The sequence below is a fragment of the Girardinichthys multiradiatus genome, chromosome 4, assembly GCF_021462225.1.
Source record: "Girardinichthys multiradiatus isolate DD_20200921_A chromosome 4, DD_fGirMul_XY1, whole genome shotgun sequence".
Taxonomy (NCBI): Eukaryota; Metazoa; Chordata; class Actinopteri; order Cyprinodontiformes; family Goodeidae; genus Girardinichthys; species Girardinichthys multiradiatus.
The window spans coordinates 17,433,836-17,446,039 of NC_061797.1; the positions used below are offsets into that span (position 1 = coordinate 17,433,836).

The window sequence follows — 12,204 nt, forward strand, 5'->3', positions numbered from 1 at the left end:
AAACACCAATGACTAATATGGGATCGCAGAAAAGTATTTAATTTTTTCAGCAGATATTTCTCTCCATATATATCCAATATAATCAATAAAAATTAAGATCAGGTCTGGAGGAATATCCTAACAGGTACTAAGATACTGAACCCATGCTACTTATATAACTGACTTAATAAACGTCTTAAATGACTCTCTTTGCCACATTAATTGAGAGAAGAAAGTCAGAGGGTTAGCTAGCACAGAAGAAATGGCCACATTCACTGGGAAAATGAGAGTTAATAAAGGACCACAAATTACGGGAATATGCCTGAGGCTCTTCACATGACTTCTAAAGAGCCGTTAAAAAACCTCTTAACAGGTAAACTTCCTTATTACTGATACACCACAGTGATTTATGTAAGCAGTGAAAGCCTGGCTAATGGCTTGAAATCTGACCTTGGCTGTATCGTTTGTTGACAGAAGAAACGCTCCAGCATGTGTTTCTATATAAAGACTGAAAGAAGACAAACAACTGGACAGCAGGGCTCATCACCATCAAAACAAAGCTAGAACAATTCTCCGCAATCATAATAGTGTCTGATTCATGCTGGAGACAGGAAAATGTCCACATACGATTGAGTAACTGCTTAAACACAACTTCTAAAGTTCATCTGTTCAATCAGATCACCAAAGATCTATTTTACAAGAATATTGACATCAATGCTCTGCTTGGTTACAGTTTGAGCCTATTTTGTGGTTGCACAAAGCAAATATGCAGAGAAGAGAATAGTTTTGCAGATTCACCAGATCTTGCCCTGTTCTTTACAAAGCTAAAGTAAAAATCTGAGAAGTATGTTATGAATTTGTTCTCAGTACACCACCCCCTACTCCCTGAGTTAGTAACACCATTCTGTGTTGCATGTCATCAAGTTCTGGTGAGGTCTTTTAATTAGCCATTCATTTGATTCAACTGGGTTGAAATAGGTTGCAGGATGGTGGCTCTCAAGGACGGTCTGGCGACCCCTGATCTAAAACATTCAATTGCACCTACGGCTGAATGTTTATGGTTGTTGTCCTGCTGGAAGACAAACCTCTAACTCAGTCTAAAGTATTTTGCAGCCTGTAACAGGGTTTTTTTTTTTCATGAAAACCATTTAGCTCCACCAATTTTATCATCCCCACTGACCTGCTTCCTTTTCCTTGTGGAAGAAAACCATCACCATTTTTCTGCCATCACTATGTGTCTCCATGAGGACGGCGCCTTCAGGGTGATATGTGGTGTTAGCTTTCCACCACACAAAGATCACAATTCTGAGCTACTTTTTGTTGGTTTGTCATACAAAATCCCAATTAAATCCAATTAAGTCTGTAGCTGTAACATGACAAAACAAGTTCAAATGGTATTACCAGTATCATGAGGCATATTATCTTTGCCACTCCGTATTGAAGATCTAGGCAAATGCCATAACATATCTCCTAGCTAATATTCCCCACTGCAACTCAGAGGAGAAGATTTTGTGCAACATATTAAGTCATACACTTCAGCTAAACTGGACCTACTCTGTTTGCAAGGCTTTTAAGGGCTTTGCAAACTTTGTGAAAGTACCAGGTGTCATTCTAAGGCTGCATATATCAGAAAATGAATAAACTCTCTGTAATTATTTACTCTAAAGTCTTTAATGAAAAACGTAATATTAATTTTAAAGGCAAACACCTTATAGCAGGAGTCCAAGAACAATATGCATTAGCTCATAGAAAAGTGCAGTTTTGAATCAGTTTAAAGTAAATAATTAAACTTAACAGCTTTTTAATCATTAATGGTGATTATAAAACATTCTGATATGGCAGAGTCAGTAACCATTCTTGTATCCATCCTCACAAGACTCCATGGGTGATCAAAGAGGTTAAGTTCATAGAAATCCATATTTATATTTATCACATAACTTTTGATGATTAAAGTCATAACATGCCTATTATATCAGGTGGTCTTATCACTAAAACATCAAGGACAGAGCTTGCTAGGTAAGAAAACTACAAGTAATAAAGCTTATGCCTGATAATCAGCAAAGTTAAGGTCCATCATTCTGCCACATCATCAACTTGCACTATGTTACAAGACATCTGGAAGCTCTCATGAGGACTTACAGAAGTGTAATTATTTTTGTGCAACAGAACAAAGCAGAAATAAAGAAAGCAATACAAAATTAATGGCTATAATCATCCACAGGGTTTAGATTTTATCAATTCACTGCTGCTTGCACAACAGTGGGAGAGATCTTATGTCTAATTATTTTATGCAAAGATCTAGTCCTTGCTTTGATTCAGTCAATAAAGAAAAGATAATTTATGTTTGTTATTAGTCAGTCAGTCATTTTCTACCGCTTATTCCATAGTGGGTCGCGGGGGAGCTGGTGCCTATCTCCAGCAGTCTATGGGCAAGAGGTGGGGTACACCCTGGACAGGTCGCCAGTCCATCACAGGGCAACACACAAACAACCATGCACACACTCATTCATACACCTAAGGACAATTTGTTATTAGTGATAAGTGTAATTCATTGTCAGTAGCACAATTAAACACGTAGTTAATAATAGAAGTCATATCTTGCGCTACCTGCAAAACATTCATGTAAATATAGTGCTGAAGTTCTTAATCTAACACTTTAATAGATAAGCAATATTAGATTTCATAATTTCATTTCAAAAGGTTAGAATGAACATTTTAAAGGCTGTCAGATTTTCAGGAGAAGGTCATGAGAAGTCACTATCTTACCTGCAGTAAGTAACAACTTGAATTTTGAGAAATAAAAAAACAAATAGTTTGCTGAACAGGCTAAAATTAATCCATAGTCAGAGTGGTGCAGATTGTCATCATATTAAAACAACTCCAATCTCAAAAATGTTGAAGCACTCCCATAAATACTATTTTACAATCCATTGAAACACAATTAGTAATCATTACACATACAGTTTATCTCACTCAATGTGTTATTTTTATATGTATATACTGTACATCTTTACAGATAAAAAGATAAGAATGCTTCCGACTCATTTTCTTTTTTTTCTTTTTATAAAAATCCTGTCAAAAATAAACCAAATTTGGTGGAGCTTTCCACAACCCAGATATCTACATGTGACCCTGAACTACAAGGTGCTTTTAGTATGACGCCAAAAAGGTTGGAAAAATGGTAGGTTAAACTTTAACAACACCTCATTTAAAGAACCTTTTATATGATGTCAACACTTTAACTTCATAGTAAGGAATTAAAAACCAAATAAATGAACTGTGATAAAAACAGCGACAAAATATCATAAATGAGAGGTGGCATAAAGTGAAAGTTTTTTCCAGCCATATTAAAATCCATAAATTTGTTTGACAAAAAGGCTTTTTTAAGCAATTCACTAGATAACTTTGTAAATCCCTCCCACCTTCATCACATCTCAAAGAACGTTCAGATATTTCATTTCTCTTTGGGATGAATAAAGCATTTTCCAATTGAACTGAATTAATACAACAGAAAATGTAGAGAAAAGAGATTTACAGTTAAGTAACCCTTGTTTCATTCACTCAGGCCAGTAACCAGCAGACAGTTTTTTCTGCTGCAAATATTTAAAGATAAGGATGTCACATGGGTGACAAATGCTGTAATGGTGTAATAACAATAGCATTCCTGAGTACATTTACTGAACACACACTTTTATGACCTTTGAGCCTGTGATCTCATGAAGACCATACTTAAAACTAAATATTTTATCACTCTCTGCTTATTGGACAAACATTTATAGACCTGATGGAAAGTTTTTATGGAAAACTGATCAGATTATACAAAATGTGACATAAACATCCATGTTATGCTGAATTAGCATAACTCCTTACTAAAAGCTTTTGTCAAATCCTGCCTTTAATTTCAGGATATTTAAAACTTTAAAATTTAAACGTCTGATAGAAATAAATCTCCTGTCGCATAGTTATTGATACCCAAAACAATCCCTGTGAAAGTAATCAAACTACAGCATTTGTTCAATTATATTTTACTTTTCAAGTTGGTCAAGGTTTCTAGAAACGTTTAATTAGTAATCAGTGGCTTCCTGGTTTCCTTCAGTATAAATATAAGATGACACAGTGGCCACTAGGCAATAGGCTGGATCAGGGCCCATGTTTATCTTCTTCTCACCACATACAGCAGACAGGATGGTGAAAAAACAAGAAAAAAACATCTCCAACGCTCACAATAAGAAAACTATGACAAAAACATCTTGGGGGCATCAGGTCACCATAAAAGCCACCAGAAGTTTTCTATATGCCATTTTTGGGAGGCACACCAAGAAAAATATATATTATCACACCTATAATATAATACCTTTATAATATGAGCTACAACAACATTTAATCTTCCTTTGGGATTAATAAAGTATTTTTGAATTGAATTAAATTGAAAAAGCCTTTTATGTCCTACCATCACAACCGCTCAACTCTTTTGGGACTTTAACTGCAACCATGTGACTCAGATAATGATTTTCTCCACAAAGCCTTCAGCAGGGTTTGGTGTAAAAATAAAGGAAGAAGTTTGGAAAAGTACTTATTGTTCACTGTTAAGTACAGTGAGGGATCTCTTATGCTGTGGGCCTGTTTCTCTTATGGGATTCTTGCCCAGAGTTCATGACATTGTTAACTCTTATAATACCAGGACTTAAAACAAATCTGAAAACTGTAAATGGTTTCATAGCTTTGGCAGGTTAAAGAGACAAAACATCTGGGCAAATTGACTCAGAAAAGGTTCACCAGAGAAAAGCAAAATCGACCTTAGTCTATTGTCATCTCAGTCCCTAGACCTAAAACTAATGGAAAACCACAGGAACCAGCTGAAGAAAAGGCAGCATAAGAGAGGGGCCTGGAGTCTGGACTAGCAACAGAGATTTTACAGAGTGGAATGACCAAACAGCCCTCTCTGCATTCTCCAAGCTTGTGAAATGTTATAGGAGAAGACAAAGTGCGGTTCGATTGGCAAAAAGGGGTGTACAAAATATCAGTGTCAGGCTCATCAATAATATGGAACCAGTAAAAGCCATTATTTCTTAACATTAGATTTTTTCCCTTGTACAGGGAGTAATATTTCTTAAATGTTCTAGATGAGATTATGCTAACACAACAAAATCAGAATTTATTTTAAGGCTTTTTACACATCTATACTGGGGCCTGCCAAAAAATGTGTCTATTAGCAACATAAACTGTAAAAAGCTGAGCTGCAACATTTAAAGTGAATAAATCATTTTTATTTCACATCATTAAATCAAATGAAACCAATGCAAAATCTCTATCACCAGCGGAGCAAGCAACTGGCCTGTCATCATGATATGACATTCACTCATAGACACACTCACTCCCACACACCCACAAACAGGTGCTCTAATGTTTCTAGATGAAGGCACATAAACCTATTGAAGGTCACAGTAAGGCAGATTCACAGCACTAAGAAGAAACAGTAGACCGTAGTAATTTGCAAAGGAACAGTCCAGACTATAAAAACCGGTTTCCAGACCATTCTGTGTTCCTCTGTTTGGAAGGGCGCGGGGGGTTTTGGGATGGTCTAGGAGTCGGAAAATATGGTCAAGTCTAGAACTGTAGAGCTGACACACATCCCTTGTCTTTCTGCTGTGTGAGTTCCTTCCAGTGTTTTGTAACAGTGCTGTGGGTGAAAAAAGTCTGTTGTCTGATGCTCATTATTCAGCCAGTCCGTATACTTTTGGCCACATTCAGTACACCACTGTCCCAAAGCAGGAGCAGTACAATCTCTGATTTCATTTTGCATTATTTTAGAAGGTAATACCACAATGTAGGTCACGGTTTGCTTATTTGCCTTTCTCTGCATTACTTCAGAATGCGAGATGCCAGAAAAAGGATCAATCCAACCAAAGTGGCTGTTTTCCTTTAGATTCCCAACAGACTGGGTTTGAATAGGTCACAAAGCACTGGTTTGACATAATACCCTGTATCCACCCATTTACATTCTTGTGCTGAACAGTTCTGCTGCGCAGAAGTGCAACCATGCTGCCCTCCGTTCTACGTTTATGTGAGGAATCTTGTCCCTGAGTCTTCTCCCACCCTGTTCAATAGAAATCCACCTTATCGTGACATTCAGCTTGTAGGTGTGGCTTAAAGGGAGCTACATCCAAGTTCTGTGTCAATTGATGAGCTAAAATACACACCTCCAGGCAGAGGGGCACCCGATGTGACACGGGGTCTGTCTCACATTCAGTCAGACACACACACACACACACACACACACACACACACACATACACAGTTCACATATACTCACATACAGTGGAGGCATTCTGGCCTAGCAATTCACATACATCAAAGAATACACACAGCTTCGGCGCTTGAGCTCGGTGCATCACTAGGAGATGACCTAATAGAGTGTCAAGAGCCCTGGTTGTGCAGGCTTGGGTGTCTTTTTTCATGTTGTGTGTGAGTGAGTTCCCATCGTTAAGTGAGGGCGTACTCAAACGTCCCTTTCTCCAGCCCCTCGATGCCATCGGCCCAGTTGGAGGAGGGCATGCTGCTGTAAGGGTCCAGCAGGATCCTGAAGCAGCGTATTATCAGCAGTCCCAAGAACACCAGCAGCATCCCCACAAAAGCAAATGCTGTCTTCTGCTCCAGAGTCAGAGAGTGCGCCATTATGTCGTTTCCGCTCATGGCAGTAAGGGAGTGGTTGAAGTGGACGCTGCTCATGGTAAGCCCACATCTAGGTGCCTCATCTCTCCTCAAATGGGGTCAGGCGTTTAGAAGCCTGCATGTTACCTGGACAGGGGTTAAATGATTTCTTCCAATTAGTCCTGTTTTGTCTCTTGTGTGGATGAGATCTGCTTAATGCACCTCATAAATCACAATTAGTGTTGACAACATGAAGAGGAATAAGAGTGCTGATATGGTAAGAGGGGTTCAGAACTTTCTTATTAAAATGCAGATCTGAATAAAACATGAAGGACCACAGGTATCTTTAAATAGCTTCCTCTGATTTAGACATCAAGCAGATGTCCAGAGATCTGTCCAGCTCTGCCCCTTTGGGAATTTCTCTGCAGAAAGCTCCAAACTGCCAGATTGAACAGAGGACTGCGATAAAGACATCCTTCAAAATGGGTGGAGGAAAATGAGCCAATGTTGTGTGACTACTACAGTTCTTCTACTCAGGTTAGAATGACAGTGTGTCGCAGTGCACAGCCAGCCGTTGAAGCACAAACAGAGCTGATGTGCAAATTAAAAACATCACATTTCAAGAAGATGCAACCCTGCATGTGTTTAGTTCAGAGGGATCACATCTCTACCTGTTGCGTGTGAGCAGATGCCTACCCGACAGTACACTGCCGTTAGGAGGCAAGAGAGTGACTGTAATTAACCACACATAATCGCAAAACTGCTTCAGTCACATGAGTGGATGTCTGCCTCTGACAGTCTGGACCTTCCAATTTTTTATTGCAAGCAGCAGGTGGGTGAAGTTAGCAGAGGAGGGTTGGATAGGCGAGGACATGCATATGAAGAAATGAGGGGGAAAGGAAGTGGAATGAGGAGGAGGACGCTGCACAAGTATGCTGAGGGAGGGAGTGAGGTAGGGTGAAAGAGAAGGACTGCATTGGCAGATTCTCTAGTTAGGATGTCTGAGGGAGAAAATGCAGGTTTCTCACCATCATTTCCATGCCATCCTTACAGACCTGTTGCTGCAGATTCCTGCAAGCAACTCTTCCTCCTCCTCCTTGGAGCCCTCAGACATGTATTCATTAATCCATCCATTACTGGCATGCTGGATTCACTAGGCTAGCAGCTCATATCTGAGCAAAAAAATACTGAAGGTAAAAAAAAAGAGAAACAGAGGAGCAGAGGCGAGGAGCTGAATCAATCTGTTCAATGCGTTTCTCCTGAGAGATGTAGCTCCTGTCCTGTAGCGCTGCTTAACTTGCTGCTGCCTCCAGCTCATTATCATTCTGTTTCTCTATCTCTCCCTCCCCAGAAGCAAGCACGCTTGCTCCTGCTGCATGGCAACCACTTGTTAGTCTCACTCAGTTGCTCTGCTTCCTCACTCATTCACAACAGATCACCCCCACCAAGATGAATGCAGCAGCACAAAAGCAACCTGCATCTTCTGTTTATTGTCTGACAGGTATATTATGCTTTATCCATGTTCATATAACTGGTTGGGATGTACAATAATTCATACCATCATTAATACTTCAGATATGCACAGCTGGATAATTCCCAGAGATAATATTCCCTTTCAGGTTTATGCATCTTCTCAGTGATTATTTCATTCAGTTTTTGGTTCAGCAGCACATTTCAGCTTGCTGTGTTGCTGCTTTGGGGTGGGAACAAACAGGCTGCATTTTGATTTCACTTTTAACTCAGAGTATTTTTTAAAATAAAACAAGGATATTTCACAGTGAAGTCATGAGATGGCATTGATGTCATGCGTCTTACAGTTTATCACTTACACTAATAAATGTTTATATGTGATTTGATTACAGACTGTATTAATGTTTTACAGTGAGTGAACTTTCAAACATTGATTTTTAATATTTTCTTTATAACATCTGTAAACAGAACTGGCCAGAGGCAAAGCTAACTAAGCTGCTACTTAGAGCTCCCTGACAGGCAGGGGGCACTCACGAGCTCCCAACATTTGTGGGTAAATTGTGTTGTGCAACAATAGGTTTGATTTTGTAATGAATAACTATTAAGGGCCATGGCCGCTTATTAATAAAGTTAGTAATTTTAATCAAAATTACCACCGGACTATCAGAAAATAATAACAAAGAACCTCTCTGTCTCTGTCAAATATTGTTTTATGAATACTTGCCTGGTGAGATGTGGTGTTATAGAGAAATAAATGAAGGAGTGAATTCAAGCACTGCTATTCTCAAACAGCAAGCCCTGCACACATATACAGAATAAACACAAACAGCATCTCTCCAATATACAAAAATGTATACAAAAATACCTCAACTCCGACCTAAAATACATTTGTCGAAACTCTTTAACTAGGCTAGTGACATTAAACAAAACTACTCAGTAAAAATAAAAAGAACACAGAAAACTAATAAACTATGAGAAAAAGAGGTCAAAAGGAACAAATTAAAACAAAACTGAAACCAATAAAATGATGCAGTGATATCACAATTCAGTGTGAATATGTATGTTTGTTTTGAGGAAATGGCATGAGGCCAAATTAGCTTTGAAAGCTCAAAGAGAACAACTGTTACTGTGTGTTTAAACAACTAGTTCACAATGCAAAGCATAAGGGGAAATAAAACACTATTTTAATAAGATAATGTTTCAGAAATCGTTTGCTGAATTAGAAACCAATAACCTTTTAAGACAATTGATTCCTTATGCTGTGTTAGTTAGGCATCACAGTGAGAGATTGAATGGAGTGATGGACCACCAAGAACACCACTTAAAAAATATATGTTTAATACCTGCTTGAAGGTTATAATTTTCAAAAGGTAATTTTAATGTGACAAATTTATTGATAGTTTTCACCTTTCTAAACATTCCATAGATACTTTTGTTGGAATAATTGAATAAAGATTTGTCTTATAGTTTCTCCTATTTTTTAACATAACTATTTGATCTTAAAATCATTCAAGATGTGTGTGAGTAAATGATCTGATGAGTTGTCTGCAGGCAAAGATCATAAATGGAGCTGAGCTTGTGGGAAAGGAAGCAGTCCAGTTGAGGAGGTCATAAAGATGAAGGCTGATTACACTCAACAAAAGGCGCAACTGACCCTGGAAGTTGAAAGGGGACTGTGGAAATGTGTTGTTAATGGATAAAGCTGTTTATGACTTGTTTACGATGCAGCTGTTGTTTTCCCATCCTTTAGAGATTAATGTTTTTGTAAACTAGGGACCCCCAAAAGACAATAAAAAGAGGAAGCGGTTGGATGGGTTTCAGAGCGGTTGGGAGACTTGTACCTGAACACATCTCTGACCGTTCTCCTCGTGCGAGTAAAATAACTAATTATTTGTTTCTCTCTCTTCTTTTTGTGTTGTTATAGTATTGTTAGGTGGTTTAAACCTGACAATAATTTGGTCCTTCGAGCCGGATTCCAACTACGCCTGATGGTTCCAGCGGGTCGGTAGACTCCAGGAAAAGACCGTGCGCACAGCTGTCTTCAACAGGGAGACATACAGGCCCCTTCCGGGACTGGATTTCGGCCCGCCCGCTGGGATCTGACGGCTGACGGAACTCTGAGAGAGAGGAGAGGACAAAGTGGTGAGTTGAATCTAGATTTAAAACAAGTGTGACGAATGACTGGGGGTCATTGTGTGAAGTAAACAAACCCTGTGAATCCTAGGCCCTAACAGGTAACAGCAGTACGCCGGAGTTCTGCTTAAAGTATTAGTGAAAATACTGAAAATTCCGTGATCCAGGACGGCGGAGTCCTTTGAGTGTTAAGAAGTATTTTAAACAACAACAAAAAATACTAAGAAAATTCCACGTTTAAATGTGTGCATGTGAGAAATGAATGGAAGATTTAAACCACTAGGTTTTGCCTCATACCAAAGCAGTAGGATTGAAAGTGACTAACTTTTGTGGATGCAAAGGCAAGAATTCTCCACTTGAAAGAGTTGAAGTGAGAATTACCACAAAAGGAGATTTTTCTGTCACACTACTGAGCAGAATAATCCAGTATTTAGAATACCCTAGGTATTTATATGCTGGACCAAATTTAAATAAATAAAAACATGGGAAAAGGGGTGAGTAAAATAAACTAAAAATGAATAATAATGTAAAGATTGGAAATTTATGGAAGCACAGGATCAAATTAAAATATTAAAATTAAATATTTAGATAAATGGATAACCACATATCATTATGATGGTCGTTTAAACTCTAAAAAATTAGTTAATCTATAGGATGCAATAATTAAAAGTACATTAAAAGTAAACGTGATTTAAGAAAAATGGACAAAGAAGGTTATGAGGATGTAGATTATTGCTTAAAAGTAACTAAAAAGAGAGAGATGTGATGCAGGAGATAAGAATGGACGTTTTTGTGGAAAGCAGAAAAGGTCAGAGGGCAAAGAAGTAATTTCTGATTGATTTACAAAGTAGAACAGCAGGACAGAAGAAAGGGAGTAAAAGAGTAGGTGGAAAGTTTTTTTTGTACCAAAGATCTGATGAGGTTTGACAGGATTGGATGGGCTAAAATGAGTCCCTTTGGTGAATAAATCCATCCCCACCATGGCTGTACCTCATGTATGTTTTATTTGTGTTTATTTTATTTAGTTTTTTATTATTGTTTTGAGACGCTGAAGGCTGTTGATACAGCGTGTCACGGAGGTTCATGGCATGACACGGTTTTTTCCTCTGTATAACCTTAGAAAATATTTTACTCTTTTTAACAGCAGAACAAACAGAGTGAGGGGATTAATCGATAGGCGTACAGTTAGATACAGACGCAGAGCTGACTACACAGAAATAGCCAGAGTGAAACAAAAAGAGGAAGAACCTTTTGAAGAATATAGGATGAGATTGACTAAAGTGTTTAAAATACATAGTGGTGAACAAGAAGATGAAAACGAGCAAGGAGCTTATTAACAGCAGTTAAAAAATGCACGACATGCTGGTTCCAGGGATGCAATTAATACCTGGGTAAGAAGACATTTTATAGGGTTCCCCACAGCAAATCTAGAAGACTATGTTAATCATGCCCTCCATGCAGAAAAAGTAATGAAGGATAAAAAAAAAAGGAAATAAATAAATAGGCAACACCTTTTTTCAGCAAGAAGAAGAAGAAGAGCAGATTTATTATTAAAACAACAGAGGAAGAGAAAAATTTAGAGGCAGAGGACAAAAACCGCAGGGGTCAGAGAGGAGTGAGCAGAGGAAATTACAGACAATACACCTCAGGGTGTTGATGTTAAAAAGGAGTAGGACCACCTTATTACCACTATTAACTGGATGTTCTGAATAAGCCACCCCTAGACGTAGGGACAGCTTTACTAACAGAAGGAAGAAATGTTATTACTCGACTACAAGATCAGATGACACCAGATGATCTACATATTACCATGTGGTATAAAAATACTCCTGGACCAGATAAAACTTACGAAGAAGCATTAAATAAAGTAACCCCTACCAAAGTCATGGTAACTCATGCTTATGCAGATGGGAAAAGTACGTCAGTTGCTGAAGTAGTGTTAGAGGAAGACACTAGGAAGCTCTGCAAAAA

At 38.3% G+C, this 12,204-nt stretch overlaps 1 protein-coding gene across 1 annotated transcript; it reads right to left on the minus strand.

The window, feature by feature from the left end:
- Positions 1-1,292: 1,292 nt before the first annotated feature.
- On the minus strand, positions 1,293-7,945 carry ctxn2 (cortexin 2). The gene is made up of 2 exons (XM_047363744.1): positions 7,659-7,945; positions 1,293-6,777 (listed from the first exon to the last, which is right to left on the minus strand). Exon 2 carries the CDS (start codon positions 6,706-6,708, stop codon positions 6,463-6,465), a length of 246 nt encoding a protein of 81 aa, XP_047219700.1. The 5' UTR covers positions 6,709-6,777; positions 7,659-7,945; the 3' UTR covers positions 1,293-6,462.
- Positions 7,946-12,204: the final 4,259 nt, after the last annotated feature.

Coding starts and splice junctions, on each gene's coding strand:
- ctxn2 (XM_047363744.1), bottom strand. CDS start 6,708: ATGAGCAGCGTCCACTTCAACCACTCCCTTACTGCCATGAGCGGAAAC.